Raw genomic sequence first — 19,526 nt, forward strand, 5'->3', positions numbered from 1 at the left:
CCTTTGACTGTTCACGTGAGAGACTCTGCCAAAGATAAAGTACAAAAACTAGCAGAGCGCTGTCCTAGGCCATAGAATGCTATTCTACTATTTAAACATTGATTTTGAAATAAAAATTTTTACTTATTTTCCTTTTATGGCAACATAATCAGATCTAGAATAGAGGGTGCTCTAGATGTGCAAAATACAGTGGTGTTGTGTAATGCTTAGTTACAAGAAGTAGGAGAGCGGCTTTGTCTCTTTTCTTTGGAACTCTGCAACGGGTATCTCGCAGTACTCTATGGTCTCGCCTCTTATCCTTGCCACTGCGGCTTTGTTCATGCATCTGTAGCAGTAGTTTGGTGCGCTCCATATAGTTATGACTTTTCCATTGAAGTCCTCCTTGTATCCCTCGTCCACAAGCTGATGGGACCGAATGATTTTTTTTAGTCCTGTTTTTCTGAGGAATTCGTCTACCTGCTTTTCTCCAAAGTAGTACCCAATTCCTCTTTTGCTCTCCACAAAACTGTCTACCAGCGGGTCTGGATCGCTCCACAGGAGATTGGCTATGTCTCCTCCACTTGGAACATCGCCCACTCTTTGCGTTGCTTCAAACTTTGTAATGTCCAAGTTTGGCCCAATCCCTGCATGCACCGCAAATATTTGGCTGTCGATTATCCCACAAATGGGAAGAAAGTCAAAAACTGAGCATATCCTGTACCACACGAGCTTAGACCCATACATCCGCATGCACTCATCCTGGAAGCCGTAGCAGGACGATGTTCGAAGAGACTCGTGGTTTCCCCGAAGGAGCCATACGCTATCAGAGTATTTAATTTTCATATAAAACAAAAGTATTATTGTCTCCACAGAGTTTGCTCCTCTGTCCACAAAGTCTCCAAGAAACAGATACTTAGAAGACGGAGACAGTTTCAGAATGTTGAGAAGGTCAAAATACTGGCCGTGTATATCTCCGATAACAACAATCTCAGAGGAGAGGCTGAGCATGAACGGCTCAGACGCAAATATTTCCGTTGCTTCTTCGCATATCTCGAATATTTCCTTATTGGTCAGCTGCCCAGCTGACAATTTCTGGACAAACTCTGACTCATCCGTTAGGAAGTCTGCTAATGAGCACGGCTTTGTCATTAGAAATTTCTGGAACTTGAAAAAAATAAAACAATTTTCAAACATTCAATTAAGAATGGACAGCAAGAAAAGCTTATACACGATATTAAATGTAAATAAGAACGCAACAGAAAGCGAAATAAGATCAGCATACAAAGCACTGGCAAGGAAGTACCACCCAGACATGCACACAAACAAATCAGAGACTGAAAAGAAAAAGATGCAGGACAGATTCAAAGAGATAAACGCTGCATACGAGGTCCTCACAGATAAAAAGAAAAGAGAGTTCTACGATGCAACAGGCATGACACAAGAGGAGGCAGGCCAGAGAAGGCCTGGAGGAGACCCCTCAGACTTTGGAAACTTCAACTTCAACTTTGGAGGAGGAGGTAGAGGCAGCGGTGGAGGATCCTTTGGAAATGGATTTTCGTTCACTGACTTTGAATCAGCAGGATCTGGCGGATTTGATGGCTTTAGTGACATAGGATCAATATTCGGGGGAGGACGAGGAAATAATGCGTTTGAGAATATTTTTGGAAGAGGAAAAAGACACACGCATGGCCAAAGCCAAGGAAAAGAAAAAAATGGCCCCAATGCCATCCTTGAATACAAAATGGCAATAACTCTTGAGGAGATATGCACGGGCTCACTGCGCAAGATAAGAATCAGAAGGCGCATCCCGTCGGGCGAAAGAGAAGAAACTGTTCTGGATGTAAATGTTCTACCGGGATACAAATTTGGAACAAAAATAACATACGCAAATGCAGGAGACTGCCAGCCAGACGGAAGTGGAACAGATATAGTTGTTGTCTTAATAGAAAAGCCGCACGCATACTACAAAGTGTCAGGCAACGATATAATATACGAGTTTGACATAGGGATCAAAGAATATCTCTCAGGATTTAAGAAAGTGATAAAAGGCCTTAAGGACAACAACATTGTAATTAACAGTGAGATTATAGGAGACAACTCTAAAGACACTGTGCTCGAAGGAGAAGGCCTTCCAGATAGAACAAAAAGCTTGAAAAGAGGAAATCTCATTGTTAAGCCTCGTATTATAGTCAATTTATCGGCTAGAGAGAAGAGTCTCGTATGCAATGCATTGCTATAGTAATGAAAGCGTACACTAAATAAATTACGTACTTATTAAAATTGTAATGTTGAACTACACGGATCAAGTATGGAAAATAAAAATAAATAAAATAGCTTAAATATTTGGAATGCAACAGATGCTTTTATTTGTCTTGCAGTTTCTTTATCTGTTCGTTTTTCTCTTCTAAATCCTTCTTAAGCTGGGCTGCAAACCCTGAGGTGTTTGAATGTTTCAGGTCACTTAGAAGCACTTCTATGTTTTCTTTCAGATAGGCGTTTTCCTTTTTCAGCTCGTCAAGCGTTTTATTCTCTTTCTGGTGCAAAAAGATAATCCGGGGCGTAAATGTGCTTAAAAGCGAAAACGGATGGGTCTTTTTAAACTCGTCTATTTCAGCTGCGCTGGGCTTTGAGTATTTATCAAACAGCTCTTTTTGAACCCCCGTAACAGATATGTTTCCCTTGATTATGTCGTATGCAAACTTCGTCAGTATTTCCTGGTTTAGAGAGGAAATGGCATCGATCAGAATCATAAACTTGTTTTTGCTGAGCGCTGCTGTGTTTTGCACAAAGAGCAAAAACTTGTCAAACTCCTTCTGGGTCATATCCTGTCCCTTTTTAGTGGCAAACACTCCGTTGAGATTCGATGCCAGGAAAAAAAAGACTTTGAAAATCTTCTCAATGTTGTAGCTTGTGAAGTACGAAAATGCCCCTATGCAGAGACTGAATATTTTGTCGATGTTTTTCGGGTGCACTCTTTTGTGCGACACAAGCATGTTGTACTCGTACGACTTTTTCAGAGCATGCATCACCATTCGTATTGTGTAGTATCTTTCTCCCTCTGTTTTGCACTTATTTTCTTCTTTTGCAAAGTCGCAGTCCAGATGGCTTACCAGCGACTCTATCTCCTCATCGTCGAGTATGGAGTGCTCTTCTCCTTCTTCTTCCGAGTGCTCTGACTCTGGCACTTCGCTGTTTTTGTCTTTACCATCCTCTTTTGGCTCTTTACTGTCTTTTTCTTCTGCATTTTTGTCTGGCTTATCTTCTTTACTGCCATCTTGCGCCTTTCCCGGTGAGAGTGCTTTACTGACTGCATCAACCGCTCCTTGGACTCCCTTTCCTTTTTTGGCCGCTTCTTCTAGCTCTGCCTTTTTCTGCTCTTTTTTCCTGTAGCAGTCTGGGCATGGAAGCTTCTTTGTACATTTTATAATTGTGTTGTAAATAGCAAACTGCGGTCTTTCTATTCGTCTGTACCAGGACTTTGTAAATGCCAATCCCCATACAGATATTTTTGAGTACGACGGGACGCCTTCGTTTTTCAGCTCTTCCACATACTCTGACATGCTTTGTATTTCGTCATGCGCCAGCCACAGTATTACTTTGTCTCTCTGTTCCATTTCTATTATCAGGAGAATGCTCTTATCTTTCTTTCTTTTCCAATTGGTCAGCTTTTTCTTTTTCTGAAACATATTTTCTGTGTAATTTTCTGTGCAATCGCGCCTCTGAAGAAAGTGTTTCGCAGTACATTACCCCGCACTCGTGGCACTTTGTGTATCTCTTCTGTCCAAAGTTGAGCATAAGCTGACTCTCTTTGACTTTCTTTTTTTCTTCTTTTTCTGTGCGAGAAAATACTTCTTTTTGTGGCTCAGTGCTGTTTTCCGTTTTCTGAGATATCTCATTGTCTGCTGAAGGAATGCCCAGCACTGGCTGCTCTTTTAGTTTAGCAAAAGATAGCAAAGTACAAGGTTTTTTCTCTGTTTTCTGCTCTGTGCACATCGGATCCAAAATAGAAACAAGTGGAGGCTTTGCTCTGGAGAAGGTCTTCATATAAAAAGTTTTATTGCTTGGTCTCTTCACATAACAGATCTTCTATTTGCGCCATTATGAGAAGAATTGAAATAGCATACGCAGATATCTCAGAGAACTCTTCCTTTATCTTCAGGAGCTGGCTGTTTGCAAGATGCTTCTTGTTAGCTGCCTGTTGAAGGTGTGTTGGGTCGTGGGGGGTTTTTATTGTTCGTGCTGCCGCTAAATACTTTGCAATGCTATTGCTATTTAACGAACTGTGCTCTGGCAGTCCACTTTCCAGCGGAATTTCTTCTTTTTTGCTTTCACCTGTATGTGTGCCATTGAGTGCATCTGCATGCATAGAACTTACATCTGCTTCACTCTTACTTCTGTGGTTGTCCTGTGTGTGAGCTATTTTATGCTCCTTGCCATCATCATTTATTTCTATAAAAGATTTACCTTCTGCTTCTAATAATGGCGAAGTTTTCTCTGCCTTATTTCTGCTGAGATTCATAGCAGCATCTGCTGTTTGTTCTACCACTTCTAATTGGGAAGTATCTCCCATTTCTAGCACATAGCTATTGCTCTCAGCGCTATCTAAACTGCTATTTATTCTATGCCAGCTATCTGCATTACTGTTCTGAGCACTGATTACTGATTCAGAGGAGTTGGCTGCATTCTGCATAGCCACGATCATTGCACTTATTTCATCACTCTCAGGCACACCGCTTACTAAAACCTTTTTTCTGGTGTACAGCTCTTTAATGTGGTAGTTATCGTCCACCACCTCAAGAAATCTGTCTATTAAATCATCAACTATTTCTTTCCTGTAAACCAGCCCTTCATTTTGCAGCTGCTGGATGTACTCTATGTACTCTTTGTATTTACTTGGGGCCTGCAGAGTGCCAAGAAGCAGAGTGTTCATTGTTTGTTTGTCTGCACACCGAATACTTACAGAACAATGAGATAATGTTTACTGCTGATCTTTCAAATGTCCTAAGAAACTTTGGCCTACCTCATAAGATTGAGCTATTTATTTTTACTATTTCTTCCTTTAAGGGGATCGGACGATGCAATTTCTTCTAAAATTTCTCTGATCGCACTGTCTATTGGGTCAGAGTAGGATTTGTTTGTTTGTCTCAGAACTTCAAGGTACTCCAGCTGCTCAAACAGCATCGAATACCTTTCTTCCTTTGCCTTGTAGATGTACCAGTCGCAGAGCGCGATCTTTGCCCGTATCAGCAGATTCTTTTTTATCCGAGTTTCTGTCTCTTTCTCATTTGTTTTTACTTCCAGCTCTTTCAGTATTTGCGACAGTTGCTTGATGTTTTCATTATTTGGGGTTTTCAGACACTTCTTGAGAATCCTGTACTGCTCCTGTGTTTCCATGCTGTACTCTGCGTTCCTGACAATTCCGCTCCCAGACACAACCCATTTGCACTCTTTGCAGATGTTCACACCTTCGTACGGGGTGATGCACTGGGTGCACTCCCAAGACCCGCAGAGCTTGCAGTTTATGCCGCACATGTACACCTCTCTATGGCAGCTTCTGCAGGATATATTGTAGTCGTATTTGCACACTCTTTTCTCCAAATAATTTCCTATCATGGAATACGAAAGAGAAACAATCGTGTGGCTGCTCGGACACTGGACAGAATTATTATTTTTTTTGTACTCAAAAAGCCTCCTCAGAGCCTCCTCCTTCTTTATTCGGTGCGCCTTCTTGGCGGATGCAACTGCTTCTGAGTACCTGCACGTTCTATCCCTCATGAGACAAATGCGAAAATGTTCCTAAATGTTTTTAAATATACCAATCAATGAATACTTTTATTTTTCTTATTCTTCTTTCGAAGGGCTTCCTGTATTTTTCTTAACGGTCTCTGATAGATCCTTTATCTTCTCAGATGCAGCTGACTGCGCTGCCTTGATGGTGGCCTTGGGGTCCATTTGATTGAGTTTTCTAATGGCTTCATTTGCAGGCACGTATAAAGAAGCGTTTAAGTAGTCAGTTAGCTGGGTGCGTCTGACCGAAAGATAGTAGAAGAAAAGGAACTTCGCGTGGTAGTAGAAGGGTATTCTGCTGGGTATGAAGCGCAGAATCGACTCTGTCACGGTGAAGAACGCAAAGGTAATCAAGTACGAAAGAATGTGTTTTAAGTTTCCAATTTCTGGCGATGTTTTGCTTACTATAAGATTAGTAGCTGGTCCCACTATGAGAATGAATGAGAATATGTTTGTTATGGCTCCTGAAAGACATCTGGAGAACAAACTGAAGAATATCACTATGGCCAGCCCTATAAAACTGTATTCTGCTTTTATCTGTCCGTTTGTAAGATCTTGGACTTTCTTAAAAATGGGGTACGTTTCTGAAATCTTCCTGACTCTTTCCATTCAGTTTTTTTAAAACAAAGAATTTATAGTTTAATTCAAATTTTCAGCATTGAGCATTTAAATTTTGTAAATGTCTGAAAATGCACTCAGATGGCAGAAAAGAGCGCATATTGTGCAGAGGAGTCTTCCATTCGAGCTGTTCAGATGTAAGAAATGTTATTATGTGAAAATTTTATCGGAATTAGAATGGAGCACACTCTATTAGGTTGTACACACAGATGTTTAGCTGGCATTGTCTAGTGGAACACTCTAAAGAAGTAAAATGTGCGGTGCTAAGAGCTATCTGAGCAATTTATTGAAAATTCAAACGCGAAAACATCGGTAGATAGATAAACTATCTCTTAAGGACGTAGAAGATATTAAAACAAGATAAGCATTGCACAAATCTATTTATCTGCGCTTAATAAACTTTTTCACCGGAATGACCTGTCTTTTTCCATTAGTTCTGGTTTAGACTAGAATGTACATATTTGCAGTACACATTTACCTATGTGTTTATGTCTACTTTCAGCATGTCTAGTCATCAGATATTCACTGCTACACAGAACATCAGTTAATTGACTCTGATGTGTGGAATAACTAAGTCGGTAAATCGTGAATAAATGTTTATTTATTATTGAGCATATGTTCCCATGAAAAATTTGCCTGATTACTCGAGTGCATTAGCAAGCATTTCTATCTAGGTAATATTAAACTGCCATAATATGTCATATCTATCTTTTTCTTCTAGGCTTAGAAAGAGTCTTGCCGTCTGCAACTAAAGAGAGCCCTTCGCAGTACTTTTCAACCTCTTCTTCACTCAGCTTGGTGAATGAAATGGTGAACTCTTTGACGCTGATGGGCGCTATTTCTTCTTCGTCGTTCTTCATTCGGATGTGCCTTTGGGGAATATCAACGAAAGCAATGCCCTTCTCCAGCAGCTCTTGTTTTATGTCGGATATTTTCAAGCTGTTAATTTCTTCTTCAGAGGCTTCTTCTTCGCCTTTGGCTACAGTAAATTTGAATATCTTGCTCTTGAATCCGTTTACAATCTGTTTGGTTATCTCTTTTCTCTTTTCTTCTTTCTTTTCTCTTCTCTCCTCCTTCTTTTTATCAAAATACTCCTTTGAGTCAACCACCTCCAGCTCTATTTTTGTTTTCTTGGAAGAGTTTCCAGACTCGTTCTCCTCTGTCTCAACCGGAATGTCAATGGTTAGCTTTGAGTCTTTCACGATCTCAATGTCTTCTTTTTCATTGAGCTCCACAAACACAGAGCCTTTGAACTCCTTCAATGCGTTCTTTCTCATCGCTATTCTTGCTATTCTCTCTTTGAGCGGGGCCAGAGCACTCTGCACATCTTCTAGTGTGTACTCAACGGGGAAGTTTCTGATCAAAACAGTCTTCTCTTCGCCCTTGTGCTCCTGGAATGATGGGATGGGGGTGTTTCTTTTGATCCTTTCATCCTCTACGGTCAGCTTGGAGCTTTCTTTCAAGATGCTTTCCAGCTCGCTAACTGTCTTTTTAAATGCTTTTATTTTTCCAAACGAATTAATCACAGTCAACGGCGCCCAGCCTTCGTTCATCAGCATGAGCTTTTTTAAGAACTCGTCTCTTACGATGTTTGCATCGCTGAAATAAAATTCAACTTGCTGGATTATTAATTTATTCTCGTCCTGTGTCATTTTTAAAATTTTTTGCGTGCTGTGAGTTTTTAACTTTTCGCTTTTCAACTGGCGCCCGGCCATTTTCCAGCATGTAGAAAGACTTTAGCAAATCGAGAGATGTCTGCGCCGGCTGATACACCATCTTTATATAGCTTGCACTCTTATCAGCTGCCCCTGTGTATGAGTAAACTTTTACACTAGAACATTTGTGTTCTGTTTTAATCGCTAAATTAGCATCTTGTGCACTACAACAGCACAATTGATCTTCTGCCACTTTATCGTTAATATCTATCTTATTAGTTAAATACTTATCTAAAGTTTTCTGATCATTTTTCACGGTATAATCTGTATCATTGCTTTCTGGCTCATTCTTCTTTTCTACAAGTGATAAAATGCCTTCTGCTACAAACGGAGAAAGTCCTCCAAACCGTGGATTTATACACGCATACACAACCGTTCTAATGCCCAGCTTAATTATCAGAGCCAAGCACATTATGCACGGCTCACATGTTACATACAGCTCTATTTCCGAAAGCATCTCTTTGGGAAGCCTTTCGAGACAGAGCATTTCTGCATGCGCCAGGGGATCTCTGTTTTTATTTGTCAAATTGTGGGCTGTATCTATACATCTGCCTTTATGAAATACTGCACAGCCTATTGGAACTTCTTCAAGCTCCAGCGCTTTTTTTGCCTCATCTATGGCTATTTCCATTAAATTTTTTAGTGCTGTATGGTCTCCTATTTTATCCCACAGGCCACACACCATAGACATCATTTTATTCAATTTTCAATCCATGCATGTGCAGTGGTTATGTTCTATCATCTCTGTGTGTAAAGAGATCTTCTTTACTGATGATATCTGTGCAATCATATATCTGCTATACAGTGTACTTAATGAGCAGTTCATATAAACTAGATAATCATTGACGCATACTTTCACTTCCTAACATGTTCATTTTAATCATAACCACCTCTTCTTAACCTGTTTTTTATATTTTTATTTACTTTCTGTCTTTATCTACGCTTTATTATAAAAAGAGAAAATAATTGTACATATCCATTTGCATAGACTTATACACTTAGTAAATTTTTAATTATGCTGGGTTTATTTTTAAATTATGCAGTGTATCTTGTAGCAAATTGTACTATTTAAGCCAGGAAGAAGGCACACCAAACTCTTCCAGAGCACTGCACAGGGCGTCCTTTTCCGGGCAAATAGACAGGGCACTGTAGAGCTCATTTGGGTCATCTGGAAGAGCATTTAGTGGCATAGAAAACAGCGGGGTTGGCATGGTAATCCTATCAACCTGTATTGTGTCTTTCAGAGCGCTCTGCAGCTTCTCTGCACACTGTCCTCGTATGTCTGGAGACAGCGAAGATATGCACGCCATGAGCTGAGATGACGTAAACGGCCCAAGCTGCAAAGAGATTGATCCGGTGCTAAAGCCTTTCTTTTGCATTTCTACAAACTCTGTGTATTTTCTAAGGTAGGGGAAGCAGCTGTACGGATCCTGTACCTTTACGTCAATAAGCAGAGAGGAAAGCGTATCTAAACTGTTGTGCAAGTACACAATGTTTTTTCCTGTGATTTTCTTTTCTTTTTTTGTTATGTACTCGAATCCCAGCGCGTCTATTGTTTTAGAAATATACTCGAAAATAGAGACAATCACAGGCTTAGGGACATACAGATTCGAAAGAACAGAGTGCACCATCTTGAGATGAGAAACAACCGAGTCAAGGGAGGGCTTCTTAAGGAGCCTCGAGAGAAGATTAACATTGTCTGACATAGAAGGCTTGAACAGAAAGTCAAACCCAAAGTTTACAATCTCTTCAGTTACTGCCTTGCACCCTTCTCCGTATATGCTCTGGAGCATTTCTGAAGTCTGTGCAGAGGGCGAAGTTCTGGCGATAAAAATAGCATTTGTCAGGAAAAACCCAGTGTACAAGGGAATTGATGATTTTTTGACCACAAGAACAGCATAGGCAGAAGAGAGAAATTCTTTGACTGCAGCTGATATATTTTCAGAGATTCCCCCAGGACAGATAGCGGAGATGCGAAACAGCGCAAACGAGCAGCACACAGAGTGATAGTACGAAGGATATGCAGGGGGTATAGTTTGGATAAAGATCTTGCATATTTTTCTAAAAAGCATATCAGATGCCTTGGTCTTGTCCGGTTTTGAAGGACCGAGCGGCACTCCTCTGCTGCTTTGGTGTGGGTTGGTTGTCGTTTTGAAATACTCGCCGCTCGACAGTTCGTAGAGCATGACTTCAATCTTGTGGCTTAAGTCGCGAATAAGCATGTTCTTCTCTTTAATAGTTGCTGAAGCAGACAGTAGATCTGACTTTAGCTTTTCTATGAGGTTCTCCCTCTCTGCCAGATAGAGAACCTGCATTGCATACTTTTCCTCTGTTTTGTAGCAGCTGTTGCATCGATTGATCTCTCTAAGAGTTTCATTATGCTGCAAAAACGGGTTAATATTGTCATCCGATGCAGGGGAGGTGTTTAAATCTGCCATGTGAATGCTATTGATACCTTTCTGCTCAGTAGTATTTTTTTGGTCATCGTTGTCAGTATTCGTAGCATTCACTTTTCTCTCAGGATTGTGCATAGAATTGTCTGAGTTTATAAAGTCTATTACTAGTTCAGATGCTCTCTCAGTTTGCACAGCTTCTTCAGGCTTCTCTATGGCATCAGATGGCTGTTTATCCAGTTCTAGAACTTCTACTCTCTTTTCAGCAGATAAATTTACATCTGTTTTCTCACATTCAGAAGCTGCTATCTGCGCACACACAGGTTTTTCAGTTTGGACATTGCTCATGCTATCGTGTGCAACTCTATGTTTCTCTTTCTCAGCTTTCTCAAGTAACTCCTTCTCGGCTTTCTCAAGTAACTCCTTCTCTAGCAATTCTTTTTCCATTCTTTTTATTTCTTCTTCTCTTATCTTTGAATATTTCTGGTAAATGTGTTTCCCATACAGATACACTTTTATAATGGAGGCTGCATTGGCTTCGTTTGCCTTCTTATTCTCCTCAAGCATATTGAACACATTCTCTGTCAGAAAGACGTACTTTACTCCCACCTGCGCGCCTGGAACATCTCCTGGATCGACTGAATATCTTTCCATGAATTCATTTTTCAGTGTTTTTACATAGAATCCCAGCATAAATATTTTGACTGTTTCGTATATGCCCGTTAGCCTGAGCTGTGTTTTCACATACTCATTGCAGAACTCAGATGTTTTTCCAGGCTTAATGCATCTGACATAGTGCAGCACATTCTTGTTTATCTCTGTTAGAAGAGTTTGTAGACTCTTTTGAAACTCTCCAATCACGCCCACCTGGCTTAGTCTGCCTTTGTGCTCTTCTGGCTGGTGCAGAGCAGCTATATTTGTCTGATTTAGAAGACTGCAAATATCGGAGTATGTATTCCTGTTTTTCAGAACAAACTCGTCAGCAGAGTACCACACTTTCCCTGCATAGTGATTTATTTCCATGGTGTTTTCTCTTGTTTTTATTGCTCCTGCACTTGAGACTTTATTTAGCCAGTTTTTAACTGTTCCCCCGGGCATAAACGACTCTTCGTCGAGCAATTTGATGATCCCAAGCGATCCTTCAAAGACAGACTCTGCCTGCGAGAGCATTTCCATGTTCTCCAGGTCAATCCCCTCTTCTCTAAAAGCTTTCCTGTTGTCCTCGATTATTCTGCGCACATACTCTGCCTGAATCTTCTCGTTTGCGTAATTTATGCAGAGCTGATCAAACCCGTTTTCCTCCATAATCTCGAATCCGTATATATCCAGTACTCCTATTTTAACTGTTTTTTCTCCATCATTTCCATCTATAATCGTAGGTCTAGGCAGTTCTACACTGATGTCTGCATTGAATAGCTCACTCACAAACAAATCAACTCCTTCATGGCTCAGGTACTTAGCCAAATCATCTTCTGTGCTTTTCTCAGAAGCCAGTGTGCTGTTGATCAGAAAAACCACAGACTCAAATATTTTCTCGTATATAACACGAATGAGAGTGTTCTTTGTTACCTGGCACTCGCTGAGTGTCTTTTTTTTGGTAAGAACATCTTTTCCAATGGAGAGCTTTCTTTCTAGCAGAAGCGACGATATTGTGTCAGAGGGAATGCCTATAACGTGCGATACTTTATCTATCATTTCTTTGTCAACAGAGCACCCGTCTTCTTCTTTCCCTTCTTTTATCTCGATCTGCACTAGATAAACCACTATCAAAAGAGCTTTGAATACTCCTAGCACACTTTTCCTATCTACTCCTATCTTTTGGAAGCTGCCCAGTATCTCTGCCATTCTTTTTTTACTTTCTTCTCTGCTTTTTTTTGTTTCGTCTATGAGCTCACTCAGCAGGACCATTGAGTGGAAGTTGTCCTGCGCTGCCTGCGCTCTGCCTTTCTCCAGCAGAAAAGCTTTTATGTTTGCTCCTGCTATTTGATTTGACTCGTAGTATATTTCAACATACTTTCCAAACCTCGAGGAGTTTGTGTTGTTTTTTGTGCACGCATTCCCAAACAGCTCTAGCACAGGAGACGCATGCACAAGCCTTCTTCCAATGTTCTTCTTTTCCATGCGGTCAGAGAGATACTCAAGTATGTAGTTTGCGTTCACACTCTTTCCTGAGCCGGACTCACCGCTCAGGACAATTACCTGATTCTTATTCTGCAGCATTCCTCTGTGTGCTCTTTCAGCTATTGTAAAAATGTGCGGATACTCGTTGTTTGATAAAGCCTCTTTTTTCTGCTCGCTTCCATATACACCCAGCGGTCTGTGCGGATTGACAGAGACTAGTGCTGGGCCTGCGAGTGTATATATCATTCCCGAGCTGTATCTATCTTTTATAATCTGCAGTATTTCATCTTCCGAGAACTTTTTAACATTCGAAAGGTTGTTCATCTCTCTAGACATCTCTCCCATTTGAAACTCCATTTAGAATTTTCTTAACAAACAAAATGAAACACGCAGCCATTTATTCAAAAAACAGACGCAATAGTCACCACTAAACAAACAACACTTGTAATCAAGAGAGAAATATGGACTAAAATAGAAGTATGAAAATTGTTGTTTTATGCTGCAGGTAAACAGCACGAACATAGAGGGAAAGAGCTCATCTCTGAGGGGATGTTTCGGCATGAAACTCCAGAAAAACCTAAAGAGCTGAGTCTGCAAGAGAGGCATTATAGACCGGATCTATTCAAAGAGTTTAGCTTACTTCTTCTATTTTCCATCTCATTGACTCAACCAATGCTATAGTCTAAAAGTTGAAAGGACTTCCATGCTCTGGGTAGATTCAATGTTTTCTCCTAGCATTCGCAATATGCCAATAGTTCTAATGATCACATGCTCTGCACACTTTTATTTTTGCATTCCTGCAGATCCATGAGTGCTATCTTAATCAAAATGTAGATAATAAAAAGATATAACTAACCGGTGTTTATTAATTATTGAGAGAATAATAAGCAATCTGCCATAAGAACAAATGCGCTTATAGATCTTTCTTTAGGTCAGCAATGCTTCCTTTGTATGCACCGCAGTCATCAATCACAACCTTCTGCAGAGGCCTGTCGTCTCCTCTGGATGTTGGCACATTCTCAATTGTTTTGACAATATCCTGTCCCTTAACCACTTCACCGAACACTACGTGTGCTCCATCTAGCCAGGGCGTGGGAACAGTGGTGATGAAGAACTGCGATCCATTGGTGTTAGGCCCTGCATTTGCCATAGAGAGGAGGTATGGCTTGTTGTGCTTAAGAATGAAGTTTTCATCGTTGAATTTTTTTCCGTAGATGCTCAGTCCTCCTGTTCCGTTGTGTTTATCGAAGTCTCCTCCCTGGATCATGAACTTGTTAATAACTCTGTGGAATGAAGAGCCTTTGTACGTTCCAGCGTGGCATCCTACGCACAGCTGTCTGAAGTTTTCTGCTGTTCTTGGAACAACATCGACTGCAAGTTTTATGATTATTTCGCCTAGGGACTTTCTGACAGTTTTGCTGTCTTTGCCTTTCTCATCTACTGCGATTGACAGGAACACGTATGGATTCTCGTTTCCTTTTTCTTTCTGTAACGCCATTGCTTGGGCTGCAAAAAAAATAAATGTTATGAGGAGCAGGAACTTCAGTTGCATGTGTGCTAAAAAACAAAATATTAAATTTCATTAAATTCTGCAATTAGGGCATTTGAGGTACAATTGCTTTTATTTAAAAATTCTGTACGTACACTTCTCAAGCTGCATTGACAGAGAGTGCACAAGAACATCCCTAACCCTGCAAGAGCATAGACACTCTTTACTACTCGATATGCAGGCAGTGCTTTGTACTAGTGTGGTAAAATAATAGCCATAGCACAGCACAGTATGTAAGATCGATCAAAAGATATGCACTGGATTACACTGCCATCTAAACTGCCACTAAAGTATTCTTGTATAAGATCCTACAAACGGACAGCTAATTCCGTAAAAACTTTACTGTGTCACTTGTCTTCTAAGTTGCGAGAGAAAATGATCTATGCTATAATAATGTTTATTCATTCCATCTGCTGCACTAAACATACGAGAAGCTAGCAGCTGGCACGAAGGTGCTCTGCACGCTAGTTCCGCAAAGTTTCAATGGATGCATCTCCGAGAGACCCAGATAAGTACACATGGATTGTCAGTTTGTAAGAAAAGAACCTCAAAAGATTTGAAAGCTCGTTCTCCCGGGTGTTGAGGAAGATCTTCCTTCCTGCGTAGTCTTCCACATAAAATAGAAACTCTGGGTAGTCCACCAAGTCAATTTCCTGTTCGCACACAGGCATGCAGCTCGACTGGAGGGAAGACGCCAGGCCAATTAGCGATTTCTTAATAATGGTGCACAAGTTGCTTCTTTTTGAAAAGGCTATAAAAGTGGTCTTTTCTCCGAAGATTATCTGCGCTATGGCCGGGGTGCTTCTTTTCTCTCTTCTCTTGCTGCCGCATTTCAGTCGCTCAAGAGCTTTTCTGTTCATATCTACGAAAAATTTTCTTCTTAAGTTTTTGTTTCATTTTAAAACACCGACCATGAACGTGCTGACAAGAGACGCCATCAAGTACACACTCAGCAAGAAGCACTACCAGCAGAGCATACTGCTGTGCAACCTTGCAGAAGAAACTGTAATCCCAGAGAGCGGTGTGGAGATACTCGTTGATTCAGACGTTTTTAAAAAGATTTTTGAATTTATGGAAAGCCACATGGACGACCAAGAAATGCCAGAGGACTTTGACACACACGATGTCCTCTTCACAGATTTTGACGAGGGCTTTTTTCTCTCGATAGAAAAAGCGCTTCTTTTCCGCCTTATTGCAGCTGCAAATTACCTGAACATGCCCCTCCTTTTGGAGCTGTGCTGCAAGGTGATTGCTACGTCTCTGAAAGAGAAAACAACGGAAGAAATAAAACGGTATTTGGACATTCCGGTGAGAAATGTAAAAAACGAAGTAAATGTCCAGAAGGAGTACAAGTGGATAGATGAATAAACAAGCAAAGGTTTCTATTTATTATTTCATGCAGCAGTTTTCTCGGTGCTGGACAATGTTTCTGAACGACAGAACGACTCTTTTGAAGGCATCCTGGTTGTGCATGTGCGCGTTTTCCTGGGGATTTTTTACTACAGCACCGAGCCTCTTGGAAATGGACGCCAGCAGAGTTCGCACAGGACAGGTGTGCATTGACATTTCTCTCTGAATGCTGCCCAGAAGGCCTACATAGCTATCTTTATTCACAAATTTAGTAGATAGAGAAGAGGCTGGCAGAAGATCAGAAGAAGGCTTCTGTGGAGCAGGGTAGATGTGCAAGGGCTCGCAGATATTATCAGCTATTTTTTGTACAGGAAGACTCTCTTGTATAATTTCTGCATGTTCACCATTATTTGCATTTTTAATTTCCTCAACTCCACTGTTGTCTGCAGAAAAAGTTTCTTTGTTATTTTTAGTGTTTGCCACTCTTGCACTTATCACTGTGTTGTTATTGCTAGAGAGTTCAGATTCTTTTTTGTGATGAGAGAGATTGTCTGAAACAGGGGCTGAGTGATTATTACTCGCATCGATTAGTGCATCTAAAGAATGGCTCTGAGATTTCCTCTCCTTTTGTTTTTCATCTAGTTTTATTCTGATTCGGAGACTTTTCCTCTTTTCTTCCATATCTGCCATCTTTATCTTTAGCTCCTTCTTCGATGCGGTAGATGTCTTTGATCTCTTCTTTTTATCTGTGATGTTTCTGCTCAGTCTGTCCTCTTCATTAATACGTCTCTCAGACTCTTTTTCGCAGTCTACTCTCTTAAATAAAATTGTTAATTTCTCGGGAAGACTGAGCATTGTGCTGGGTGAATCTTCTGTTCTAGTGATCTGATCTTCCCCACTGCTCTCTATCCACTTGTTTTCCCCCGTGGTCTTATCGTCCATCGAAATATCCGCAATGTTCTCTAGAACAGCCTTTGTGCTCTGCGGGGCATGGCCATTCATTGCATTCTGCATGCTTACTTTACATTCTAGTGCTGACTGCATATTCGCGTATGTGCTGAATTCTTCTACTAAATTTTTCTTCGATTTTCTGTCGGGAATTGCTCCAGGACACACTATTTTTGTTTCTCTATCAAGCTCTTTGATGCCGTCTGTAATTATTCCCTTTTTGCGCATGACCATCATCAGCTGTCTTGGCGTCAGCTTTGTTTCTTCTCTTTCAGACAGGTCTTTGTACTTAACGTATTTTGGGAGGGTTTTTCTTCTCTTTGATTTTCGAAGTGGCTTCTTTTTGGCAATTACATCCTCCATGTCAAGATGCGACTGCGGGGAGGGCGGGCAGCACTCCTCAGTGAATGCTTCGTCTACTTTGTGCAGGTACGGAAGCTCAGAGATGGTTGTTTTCATACACAAACCAACGAAAGAAATTTATAAAGTGGTTTTGGCGGGCGCGGGATAAAAATGCAAAACATGCGCTGCAAGAGTGTAATACGGCTGCTTTATTTAAAATACTATACGCGCTAGAATCGATGATTCTCTCTTTCTATTTATGTATAAGCCCTTTGTTGTAGCACGTGTAGAAAATCGTAAACATATTCCCAAAAGCCATCACACATATCAGTATGGCCCCAATAAGCGGCTGATAGTTCGTCCATTTGTGAACTACGTGCAGTGTGTATATGTAGTACGACACGTATATCTGGATAAACTGGAATAGCACAAGAATTGCAACGGCCACCCACAAGTTCGCAATAAGAGAGACATTCATCACATCGCTCGTTATTTCCAAGGGGTCTGCTTTCTTCAGAGCGCGCAGAACGTAGAGCCTTCGCATCTGGTACTGGTACTGGACAACCTGCGAGCACGAAAGAAGAAAAAGAAACTTCAGCACGGGGGTTCTGATAAGGGAAAAAGACTCTTCCGGACAGGTCAGCATCATTCCCGTTATGACAATGCATATGTAGTGGTGGAGTATCCACCATTTCTTGATGTGGCTTCCGTTGTTGATCAAAATGTGCTCTCGTATGGTGAGCGTGGAGTATATGTACATTTGTGTGAGAATTTGCAGAGTGTCCATAATTTTGCTCTGGGAGATCAGCAGGTTCAAAAGGGTGAACAGCGTGACAATGATGGTCGATGTGAGCTTGAACGTTTCGTATGCGCTCTTGTACTTGTACTTCAGCTTCTCAGGAAGCTTCAGCTCGCCAACTCCCAGAGTCAACTGTAATATTCTGCTCGATGAAATCTCGGCCTTGGCTTGCTCGATGGAGGCCAGGACCTTTGGGGGTGTTTTTTTATCCACAACTATTTCCTTTAGCGTCTTTCTGATTGATAATTTTGTTTTTTCAGACTTTTCATTCAGAAGGAATAAATCCTGTCGGAGCAGAGCTAAACGCTCATATGGTTCCATATTATTCGAAAAGATTTTTTGAAATTTATGGACCAGCTAATTAAGACAGCGAAGGGAACCAGAGACTACGCAGGGAAAGACAAAATACTGATAGACAGGATAATAGCTGAAATAGAAAAGATTTACAAAAGACGAGGAGCTGTGCCGTTTGACACGCCCACCTTTGAGATAAAAGCGATTTTAATGAACAAGTACGGGGAAGACTCCAAGCTCATCTACGACCTTGCAGACCAGGGAGGAGAGCTGTGCGCGCTCCGATACGATCTGACAGTGCCGTTTGCGAGGTATCTTGCAATGACAAAAACGGTGAAAATGAAAAGATATCACACGGCAAAGGTGTTCAGAAGAGACCAGCCTGCGCTAGTGAAGGGAAGATACAGAGAGTTCTACCAGAGTGACTTTGATATAGTGGGAGAATACGCGCACATGGCCGCAGATGCAGAAATAGTCTCAACAACACACGATGTTCTGAAAAACTTCTCAAAAGATATGAAAAACAGATCATTCTACATCAGACTAAACCACAAGAAGCTGGTTGACAGTCTGATGGAGGTGTGCGGAATAGACGCATCGCTCGCAGGGACCATAGGAAGCTCAATAGACAAACTCGATAAAATGGCATGGAAAGAGGTGGCCAAAGAAATGGAGGAGAAAGGAGCGCACGCAGAGTCAATAGAAAAAATAAAAGATCTGATCAAAATAAAAGGATCGTTTGAGATTATCAGTCTTCTTAAATCGTCAGAGATAGGGCAGACCGAAAAAGGAAAACAGGCTATCGATGATCTTGTGCGCCTGCACGAGCTGCTGGTTGTGTACGGCGTAGACGAGCAGGTTGTGCTTGACATAAGCCTGATACGCGGCCTGGAGTACTACACAGGCATTCTTCTGGAGGGAGGCTACGAGGGAATAGAAGGAACTCTGGTAGCAGGCGGCAGATACGATGGGCTGGTGAACAGCTTGTTTGAGATCAAGCACCCAGAGACACACGAAATTGCAGAAGGATTAGACAATTTGGAGCTGTCAAAAAAAACAAAAAAGAAACAAAAACAAAAAAACAACGCAGAAGAGGTAAAGTGTGTGGGAGTTAGCCTGGGCGTAAGCAGGCTGTTCAGTCTAATCGACACGCCAGAGAAAAAAACATACACAGAAGTTCTTGTGTGCTCCGTAGGGTCCAATCTTCTCGAAGAAAGAATTAAGATGTGTGTGCATCTCAGAAAGAACAAAATAAACAGCGAGTACTTCATGGGAGACTCTTCAAACTTCTCAAGACACAGCGAGTATGCGGACGCAATAGGAGCAGAAATTCTTGTGTTGATAGGAAGAAAAGAGCTGGAAGAGGAAACTTTCCAGGTGATCCGAGGAAGTAAGCAGAACAGAATAAAAAGCACTGTGCACATTTCAAATCTCATTCCAGAGATAAAAAAGATAATTGCAGAGAAGAGCAGAAAAGAAGAAGAAAACTCGTCCGAAGAGAAAGACTCAGTAGACTCCGAAGAGGCGATATTTAGAGCTCAGATATAATAAACGAGATAATTGATAATTTATGCCTGATGATTTAGTTTTTTATTGCTAGATGGTTATTGGATAGATGATGGCCTGGTGGT

At 41.1% G+C, this 19,526-nt stretch overlaps 16 protein-coding genes across 16 annotated transcripts; 3 read left to right on the forward strand and 13 right to left on the reverse strand.

Annotated features, from left to right (window-relative positions):
* Positions 1–210: 210 nt before the first annotated feature.
* NEMIN01_2003 (serine/threonine-protein phosphatase PPG1) lies at positions 211–1,128 on the reverse strand (the record flags this gene model as incomplete). Its single annotated transcript, XM_051477945.1, has 1 exon — positions 211–1,128. One exon carries the CDS (start codon positions 1,126–1,128, stop codon positions 211–213), a length of 918 nt encoding a protein of 305 aa, XP_051333905.1.
* Positions 1,129–1,183: 55 nt separating this feature from the next.
* Positions 1,184–2,218, forward strand: NEMIN01_2004 (DnaJ-like protein subfamily B member 5; the record flags this gene model as incomplete). The annotated part of the gene is made up of 1 exon (XM_051477946.1): positions 1,184–2,218. The coding sequence occupies one exon, from the start codon at positions 1,184–1,186 to the stop codon at positions 2,216–2,218; it is 1,035 nt and encodes a 344-aa protein (XP_051333906.1).
* A 124-nt stretch (positions 2,219–2,342) lies between these two features.
* On the reverse strand, positions 2,343–3,665 carry NEMIN01_2005 (uncharacterized protein; the record flags this gene model as incomplete). Its single annotated transcript, XM_051477947.1, has 1 exon — positions 2,343–3,665. One exon carries the CDS (start codon positions 3,663–3,665, stop codon positions 2,343–2,345), a length of 1,323 nt encoding a protein of 440 aa, XP_051333907.1.
* NEMIN01_2006 (uncharacterized protein) lies at positions 3,616–3,972 on the reverse strand (the record flags this gene model as incomplete). Its single annotated transcript, XM_051477948.1, has 1 exon — positions 3,616–3,972. The coding sequence occupies one exon, from the start codon at positions 3,970–3,972 to the stop codon at positions 3,616–3,618; it is 357 nt and encodes a 118-aa protein (XP_051333908.1).
* Positions 3,973–4,033: 61 nt separating this feature from the next.
* On the reverse strand, positions 4,034–4,909 carry NEMIN01_2007 (uncharacterized protein; the record flags this gene model as incomplete). Its single annotated transcript, XM_051477949.1, has 1 exon — positions 4,034–4,909. One exon carries the CDS (start codon positions 4,907–4,909, stop codon positions 4,034–4,036), a length of 876 nt encoding a protein of 291 aa, XP_051333909.1.
* A 104-nt stretch (positions 4,910–5,013) lies between these two features.
* On the reverse strand, positions 5,014–5,754 carry NEMIN01_2008 (uncharacterized protein; the record flags this gene model as incomplete). The annotated part of the gene is made up of 1 exon (XM_051477950.1): positions 5,014–5,754. One exon carries the CDS (start codon positions 5,752–5,754, stop codon positions 5,014–5,016), a length of 741 nt encoding a protein of 246 aa, XP_051333910.1.
* A 66-nt stretch (positions 5,755–5,820) lies between these two features.
* NEMIN01_2009 (uncharacterized protein) lies at positions 5,821–6,375 on the reverse strand (the record flags this gene model as incomplete). Its single annotated transcript, XM_051477951.1, has 1 exon — positions 5,821–6,375. One exon carries the CDS (start codon positions 6,373–6,375, stop codon positions 5,821–5,823), a length of 555 nt encoding a protein of 184 aa, XP_051333911.1.
* Positions 6,376–7,088: 713 nt separating this feature from the next.
* On the reverse strand, positions 7,089–8,036 carry NEMIN01_2010 (lupus La protein; the record flags this gene model as incomplete). Its single annotated transcript, XM_051477952.1, has 1 exon — positions 7,089–8,036. The coding sequence occupies one exon, from the start codon at positions 8,034–8,036 to the stop codon at positions 7,089–7,091; it is 948 nt and encodes a 315-aa protein (XP_051333912.1).
* Positions 8,017–8,784, reverse strand: NEMIN01_2011 (tRNA-specific adenosine deaminase 2; the record flags this gene model as incomplete). The annotated part of the gene is made up of 1 exon (XM_051477953.1): positions 8,017–8,784. The coding sequence occupies one exon, from the start codon at positions 8,782–8,784 to the stop codon at positions 8,017–8,019; it is 768 nt and encodes a 255-aa protein (XP_051333913.1).
* Positions 8,785–9,163: 379 nt separating this feature from the next.
* On the reverse strand, positions 9,164–12,970 carry NEMIN01_2012 (myosin V; the record flags this gene model as incomplete). Its single annotated transcript, XM_051477954.1, has 1 exon — positions 9,164–12,970. One exon carries the CDS (start codon positions 12,968–12,970, stop codon positions 9,164–9,166), a length of 3,807 nt encoding a protein of 1,268 aa, XP_051333914.1.
* A 556-nt stretch (positions 12,971–13,526) lies between these two features.
* NEMIN01_2013 (uncharacterized protein) lies at positions 13,527–14,165 on the reverse strand (the record flags this gene model as incomplete). Its single annotated transcript, XM_051477955.1, has 1 exon — positions 13,527–14,165. One exon carries the CDS (start codon positions 14,163–14,165, stop codon positions 13,527–13,529), a length of 639 nt encoding a protein of 212 aa, XP_051333915.1.
* A 461-nt stretch (positions 14,166–14,626) lies between these two features.
* On the reverse strand, positions 14,627–15,022 carry NEMIN01_2014 (uncharacterized protein; the record flags this gene model as incomplete). Its single annotated transcript, XM_051477956.1, has 1 exon — positions 14,627–15,022. One exon carries the CDS (start codon positions 15,020–15,022, stop codon positions 14,627–14,629), a length of 396 nt encoding a protein of 131 aa, XP_051333916.1.
* Positions 15,023–15,074: 52 nt separating this feature from the next.
* On the forward strand, positions 15,075–15,530 carry NEMIN01_2015 (S-phase kinase-associated protein 1; the record flags this gene model as incomplete). The annotated part of the gene is made up of 1 exon (XM_051477957.1): positions 15,075–15,530. The coding sequence occupies one exon, from the start codon at positions 15,075–15,077 to the stop codon at positions 15,528–15,530; it is 456 nt and encodes a 151-aa protein (XP_051333917.1).
* A 21-nt stretch (positions 15,531–15,551) lies between these two features.
* On the reverse strand, positions 15,552–16,919 carry NEMIN01_2016 (uncharacterized protein; the record flags this gene model as incomplete). Its single annotated transcript, XM_051477958.1, has 1 exon — positions 15,552–16,919. The coding sequence occupies one exon, from the start codon at positions 16,917–16,919 to the stop codon at positions 15,552–15,554; it is 1,368 nt and encodes a 455-aa protein (XP_051333918.1).
* Positions 16,920–17,055: 136 nt separating this feature from the next.
* Positions 17,056–17,922, reverse strand: NEMIN01_2017 (uncharacterized protein; the record flags this gene model as incomplete). Its single annotated transcript, XM_051477959.1, has 1 exon — positions 17,056–17,922. The coding sequence occupies one exon, from the start codon at positions 17,920–17,922 to the stop codon at positions 17,056–17,058; it is 867 nt and encodes a 288-aa protein (XP_051333919.1).
* A 27-nt stretch (positions 17,923–17,949) lies between these two features.
* NEMIN01_2018 (histidyl-tRNA synthetase) lies at positions 17,950–19,443 on the forward strand (the record flags this gene model as incomplete). Its single annotated transcript, XM_051477960.1, has 1 exon — positions 17,950–19,443. The coding sequence occupies one exon, from the start codon at positions 17,950–17,952 to the stop codon at positions 19,441–19,443; it is 1,494 nt and encodes a 497-aa protein (XP_051333920.1).
* Positions 19,444–19,526: the final 83 nt, after the last annotated feature.

This window comes from Nematocida minor, assembly GCF_024244105.1.
Source record: "Nematocida minor strain JUm1510 chromosome Unknown 7759, whole genome shotgun sequence".
NCBI classification, from domain to species: domain Eukaryota; kingdom Fungi; phylum Microsporidia; genus Nematocida; species Nematocida minor.